The 7,500-nt window shown below is 27.6% G+C and overlaps 1 protein-coding gene across 1 annotated transcript in view; it reads right to left on the bottom strand.

The window, feature by feature from the left end:
• LOC122262249 (uncharacterized) overlaps positions 1–7,500 on the bottom strand; it is a 67,739-nt gene that overhangs the window by 36,830 nt on the left and 23,409 nt on the right. Inside the window, exons 4-5 of the mRNA XM_086531041.1 lie at positions 5,658–5,795; positions 3,036–3,754 (exon numbers count right to left, since the gene is read on the bottom strand). Coding sequence (XP_086387167.1) covers positions 3,036–3,754; positions 5,658–5,795 — 857 coding nt within the window. The remainder of the gene's footprint in view (positions 1–3,035; positions 3,755–5,657; positions 5,796–7,500) is intronic.

The raw sequence follows: 7,500 nt of genomic DNA, 5'->3' as shown, positions 1-7,500 counted from the left end.
ATTATTATTATCATTATTATTATTATCATTATCATCATTATCATTATCATCACTATTATTATTGTCATCATTATTATTATTATCATCATTATTATTATTATTATCATTATTATTATTATTATTACTAATATTATTATCATTATTATCCTTATTTTTATCATTATTGTTATCCTTATTATTATCATTATTATTATCATCATTATTATTATTATTCACTGTTTTATATTGATTTGCTTTGATTACAATTGCTAACCGGGTCACCCCAGTGATCTAAGGCTAGCAAAGGATTCCAAGAGCTTTAAACGAACATAAATACAAAAAAAAATATATATATATAATAAAATAAAAAAATAAATAAATAAATAATTAAAAAAAAAATCATGTTGATAGAGTCTTTCGTAAAATATGGGCTGTACTTGTAAGGACGATTTTTTGGATTTCTTGGAGAGACTGTTTACCAGGTATTTTGTCTAGGTGCTTTTTGGTACCCTTCTTTATCATTCCTAGTGCTCCAACAATAACAGGAACAGTACATGCTTTCATGTTCCACATCTTTCCAATTTCTATTTCTAAATCTTTATATTCACTGAGCTTTTCGAATTCTTTCACTGAAATGTTTTTATCTTAGGGTACGCTCATATCAATTAATAGACATGTTTTCAAAGAGTGGTCCTTCACAATGATGTCCGGTCTGTTTGCCTGTATGGTTCTGTCCGTTTCTACAGAAAAACCCCACAAGATGGTAACATTCTTTCCATTGGTTACTATTTTCGGTTCGTGTTGAAACCAATTGCTAGTAGTCTCTATTCCATAGTGGTTACAAATACCCCAATGAAGGTATTGACCCACTCTATCGTGTCTCCGAACATACTCACTTGGGGCTAATATAGAACAACCAGAGATAAGATGGTCAACCGTTTATTATTATTATTATTATTATTGTTATTATTATTATTATTATTATTATTATTATTATTATTATTATTATTTTTATTGTTATTATTATCATCATTGTTATTATTTACATTATTATTATTTACATTATTATTACATTATTATTATTTACATTATTATTATCATCATTGTTATTATTCACATTATTATTATTCACATTATTATTATTTACATTATTATTATTTACATTATTATTATTTACATTATTATTATTTACATTATTATTATTTACATTATTATTATTTACATTATTATTATTTACATTATTATTGTTTACATTATTATTATTTACATTATCATTATTTACAATATTTTTATTTACATTATTTTTATTTACATTGTAATCATCATTTTCATTATTATTATTATTATTGTTATTATTAACATTATAATTATGATTATCATTGTTATTATTTACATAATTATTACTATTATTATTTACATTATTATTATTGTTATTATTATTATTATTATTTATATTATTTTATTTACATTATTTTTATTTACATTATTATTATCATTATCATTATTATTTCTATTATTATTATTAGCATTATTACTATTATTATCATTGTTATTATTTACATTATTTTTACTATTATTATCATTATTATTATTATTATTATTATTATGATCATTGTTATTATTATCATTGTTATTATTTACATTATTATTACTATTATTATTTATATTATTATTATTACTATTTACATTATTATTATTATCATTATTATCAGTTATTATTTACATTATTATTTTTATTGTTATCATGATTATTATTATACGATCTTTTATTCCATCTGCTATATAATTTTTTTATGTTTTTATGCGATGGAATTCATTGTGTTTTTTGTTATTGAATTTATTTTATGCTTATGTCTCTCATGTTATTTCTTTATATAGTTTATTGGTTTGTAATTTTCTGTATCTTGTTGGAATGTATGTAGTTTAGTGCTTCTTTGATGGCATATAATTCTGCTTGTATACTTTGTGGGGTGCATTGCTGTTGCGTTTATATCTTATATGTATATGGATGCTATTTTATCCACTTGTAAATATATTTTGGTACTATGTTGTGTTTTCTAGTAAATGAAATTGTTTTATCATTTAATATGGGAAATTTTGAGCCAAATGATCTATAAAATTTATTTTTTGGTTCTCTGAAATGCCATACTATAGTGGGACAGAAGTTATATTTGGTACTGTATTTATTTTTAAGTTTATATCCAATACTCTGGAAGTCCCAGTTACCCCGTGGATTAAAGTTTTACTTTTCTGCATTGAAGTGCTATAGATTTGACATAAGAATTAACATAACCTAACATTCAGTTTAGAGGTTTTGAGGAATTCAATTAGAAATTCAGAAGGAAGTTTTACTGATCAGCAAACACTGGCTATGTGGCAGAACATATTTAGTGAAGGGAAGAGAAATCTCGTGTATGGTATCAGAATTATTCTATTGTACAAATAATCAAATCATGTTCAAACGCATGTATTATGGTGTTCTATAATAAGTTGCATATGAGGTTTTAAAGAAATATTAAACTTCCTTTTTCACATTTTTTTTCTTAAAAAGTGCAATGTAAAAAATGTTGCTTGCCTTATGTCTCTCACCAGTTTCCTACCAATTTGCCAAACAGCGCGATGCTTTCTCCGGTAAAGAGGTTCTTCACAAATCTCATGTAGAGGCAACATTCTGATATCAAGTTTAAAGCATTATCACTAAGGGGGAAAAACATAACCTATTTGGATAACTGTTTATTAACAATGGCAATGAATGTGCTGCTTAAGCCACAAGTCACTTCCTTTCTGAGTGAATCCATTGCTGTCTACATCACAAGTTAAAGGCTTGCCTTGCATGTACACTCATGTGACTAACTAAAACATCTTTCCGTGAACAAGCCTTTTCGCAAATTTCACAGCTTTATGGCTTCTCCATTGTATGTGCTCTCATGTGCCTAACTAGATTTGGTTTCTGTGAAAAAGCCTTTTCACAAACTTCACAATTATATGTACTCTTATTTACATTCACAATTATATGTACTCACAATTATATGTACTTCACAATTATATGTACACATGTACTCTCATGTGCCTAACTAGATTTGGTTTCTGTGAAAAAGCCTTTTCACAAACTTCACAATTATATGGCTTCTCCTTTGTATGTGCTCTCATGTGCCTTACTAGATTTTCTTTCCGTGAAAAAGCCTTTTCGCAAACTTCACAGCTATATGGCTTCTCCTTTGTATGTACTCTCATGTGCCTTACTAGATCCTGTTTCTGTGAGAAGGACTTTTTGCAAACTTCACACCTATATAGCTTATCCTTAATATGTATTCTCATGTGTGTTACTAGATTTTGTTTCCGTGCAAAAGCCTTTTCGCAAACTTCACAGCTATATGGCTTTTCTTTTGTATGTATTCTCATGTGCGTTACTAGATGTTGTTTCTGTGAGAAAGCCTTTTTACAAACCTTACAGATATATGGCTTCTCCTTTGTATGCACTCTCATATGCTTTACTAGATTACGTTTATGGGGAAAATTCTTTTTGCAAACCTCACAGTTATACGTCCTCTCCTGTGTATGTACTCTCAAGTGCTTGGTGAGATAGCCAAAACAAAGGAATTTCTTACCACAAACAAAACTTTGCCTTCTCTTATCATAATTTCTAAGCTCTTCATTGTCTTCCCTGTGCGCCGCCGGATCCTCATCTGATAACCAATTGGGCCCAAAATCCTCAGCCAAAAATGCAGCTGCTGGCAATGCGTCATTGGAATCTTCAATCACATTACTTGAGTCTCTTTCAAAATCTTCCTGTTTGAGATCTTTATAGAAGGGAAATCCATGCTCTGTTGTTGCCTCGCTCACTTCATCCCTCGCCTCATCTGCGTAATCAAGGCTTTCTTCCTTAATTTCCACACACGTCTCTTCGGTGACACCTTCGCTGGCCTCTTCCTTGATTGCGCCGTAGATTTTCTCTTCCCAGAGTTGGGGCAAATGAAGCCATTCCGACATGCAGTTCATCGTCGCCTTCTGAGGAAAATACACAATTAAATTAACTAAGAAAAATAACAACGGATAGTTCAGATCATATACAGACATATGTACATAAATATGTACATAAATATGTACATAAATATGTACATAAATATGTACATAAATATGTACATAAATATGTACATAAATATGTACATAAATATGTACATAAATATGTACATAAATATGTACATAAATATGTACATAAATATGTACATAAATATGTACATAAATATGTACATAAATATGTACATAAATATGTACATAAATATGTACATAAATATGTACATAAATATGTACATAAATATGTACATAAATATGTACATAAATATGTACATAAATATGTACATAAATATGTACATCTACATATTCATGAATATGTAGATGAATATGTAGATGAATATGTAGATGAATATGTAGATGAATATGTAGATGAATATGTAGATGAATATGTAGATGAATATGTAGATGAATATGTAGATGAATATGTAGATGAATATGTTGTAGATGAATATGTAGATGAATATGTAGATGAATATGTAGATGAATATGTAGATGAATATGTAGATGAATATGTAGATGAATATGTAGATGAATATGTAGATGAATATGTAGATGAATATGTAGATGAATATGTAGATGAATATGTAGATGAATATGTAGATGAATATGTAGATGAATATGTAGATGAATATGTAGATGAATATGTAGATGAATATGTAGATGAATATGTAGATGAATATGTAGATGAATATGTAGATGAATATGTAGATGAATATGTAGATGAATATGTAGATGAATATGTAGATGAATATGTAGATGAATATGTAGATGAATATGTAGATGAATATGTAGATGAATATGTAGATGAATATGTAGATGAATATGTAGATGAATATGTAGATGAATATGTAGATGAATATGTAGATGAATATGTAGATGAATATGTAGATGAATATGTAGATGAATATGTAGATGAATATGTAGATGAATATGTAGATGAATATGTAGATGAATATGTAGATGAATATGTAGATGAATATGTAGATGAATATGTAGATGAATATGTAGATGAATATGTAGATGAATATGTAGATGAATATGTATGTATATATGTATATGTATGTATATATGTATATGTATGTATATATGTATATGTATGTATATATGTGTATGTATGTATATATGTGTATGTATGTATATATGTGTATGTATGTATATATGTGTGTGTATGTATGTATATATGTGTATGTATGTATATATGTGTATGTATGTATATATGTGTATGTATGTATATATGTGTATGTATGTATATGTGTATGTATGTATATGTGTATGTATGTATATATGTGTATGTATGTATATATGTGTATGTATGTATATATGTATATGTATGTATATATGTATATGTGGTTGTATATATGTATATGTATGTATATATGTTTATGTGGTTGTATATATGTATATGTGTATGTATGTATATATGTGTATGTATGTGTGTATAAATATGTAAATACATATCACATATAATCAGAAATAAACTATTATGCGCACAAATATACAAATTCAGATATATACACATATAATTGTATACGTACATAAGCATATCAGTATATAGTCATGTACATACACGTACATATACTAAAGAATTAAGATATTTTCCGTACCTGATTTCCACACGTTCGTCTAAGTGATTAGAAGAGATTTCCTTCGCTCTCCACACAGCTGACCTTCCACCACCCGAGTGCTGCCTTTCCTTCGGCGTCAACGCAGGAGGCTTTTCGCTCACCGAAGCCGTGGCTGGACTGAATGGGAGAGGCGGAGGGAGAGCAAGGGAAATCCAGGCTCTCCCCAGGTCTTGGGGGACGAGGAAGGGCAGTCGCCATGCCCCTTCGATCCTCTAGAAATTGCTTGTTTCAGAAGGAGGAAAATTGTGATTGTAAATATTCCATCAATTAATGATAATAATGACAGTGATACTAATAGTAGAATAAATGAAGATGGTAACAATTAAGATATCAATGAAAGTAATAATAGTAATATAAGAAATGGTAATTAAAAAAAACAAAAACGATGATAACAATGAATAGAAACACTGTCCATAATGATAATATTGTCAAATTGAATATCAATGATAATTGTGATATTGGTAGACATGATAATGACAATAATAATAATTGTATTAACAAAAATAATGGTAATAAAATCAATGCTTTTATTGAAAATAAAAATCATAATGGTAACAACATTCGTGATGCTAATGATAATGTGAAAAAATATTCATGTTAATAATGATAATGGTGATCGGGGTTAAAATATAATGATTTAAAAGATAGAAATAATAATAATGATATTAATGTGAAATTTATATTACTGATAATAACGATGATAATGAATATGATGATAACCATAATGATAAGATATTAATGATAATTATAAAGATGAAAATGACAAATGAGATGAAAGTTAAACTGATAATGAAAACGTGATAACAATAATGACAATGACGAGATTGTTAGGAACCCTGTAACTAGTACCTATGACAATTCTAATAATAATGATTATGTTGATCATGATAATGATCTTGTAATATTATTTCAATGATGATGAAAAGGAAGACAATACGCTAACAGTGAAGATTTACATGGTCATTACAATTATGATAAGCTTCATGACCATGATAATAATATAAATGAGGATGATGATAATAATAATACGAATTAATAATGTTTATAACATTTATAATAGTAATGATCACAATAATGTTCCGATTTCTATGATTGATGATAGTAATGGTGGGAAGGATAATGACGATAAAGTGATCACGATGGTAGTGATAACAATAATGATCATTATAATAACAATATCAGTTGTTCTCTTGCTAATGATGATGAAAATATTGATAAAGATAATAGTATAAAGGATGGTGATGATAGTAGTAATGTTGATGCCAATGATTATAACAGTAATCATGATATTGAATACAATATTACAGGTAATGATAATGATCATAAAAATAATGTAGGAAGTAACCATAACGACAATATCATTGATTATAGTCAATGTCTATTGTAATAATAAAAAATGATTTGATTATGATGATAATGATATTAATAATGACATTAAGGGTGATAATATTGACAACAATAATACAATTGGTGATAATGATATCCAAATTAGTAATAAGTTAATCATGATCATAATTTCCATTAGAGGATAATGATGATCTCAAACATGATAATAATTCTTATCACCAAGATCATTATTATCACAACCAAGAAACTAATGAACCTTTTCATAATTATCATGTATATCATTAACGTTGTCATTACTACCGTGATTATCGTTACCACTATCTCTAGTACCACTATCTCTAGTACCACGATTGTCATTACCATTATCATTCTCATTACCGTTATCATTCTCATTACCATTCTCATTATCATTACCGTTATCATTCTCGTTACCATTCTCATTCTCATTACCATTCTCATTCTCATTACCATTCTC

This window comes from Penaeus japonicus, unplaced genomic scaffold (genome assembly GCF_977035675.1).
Source record: "Penaeus japonicus unplaced genomic scaffold, GWHDUDI00000001_assembly GWHDUDI00000034, whole genome shotgun sequence".
Lineage (NCBI taxonomy): Eukaryota > Metazoa > Arthropoda > Malacostraca > Decapoda > Penaeidae > Penaeus > Penaeus japonicus.
Note: the sequence above shows the minus strand (reverse complement) of the source record. Positions and strands in the feature narration are given on the sequence as shown.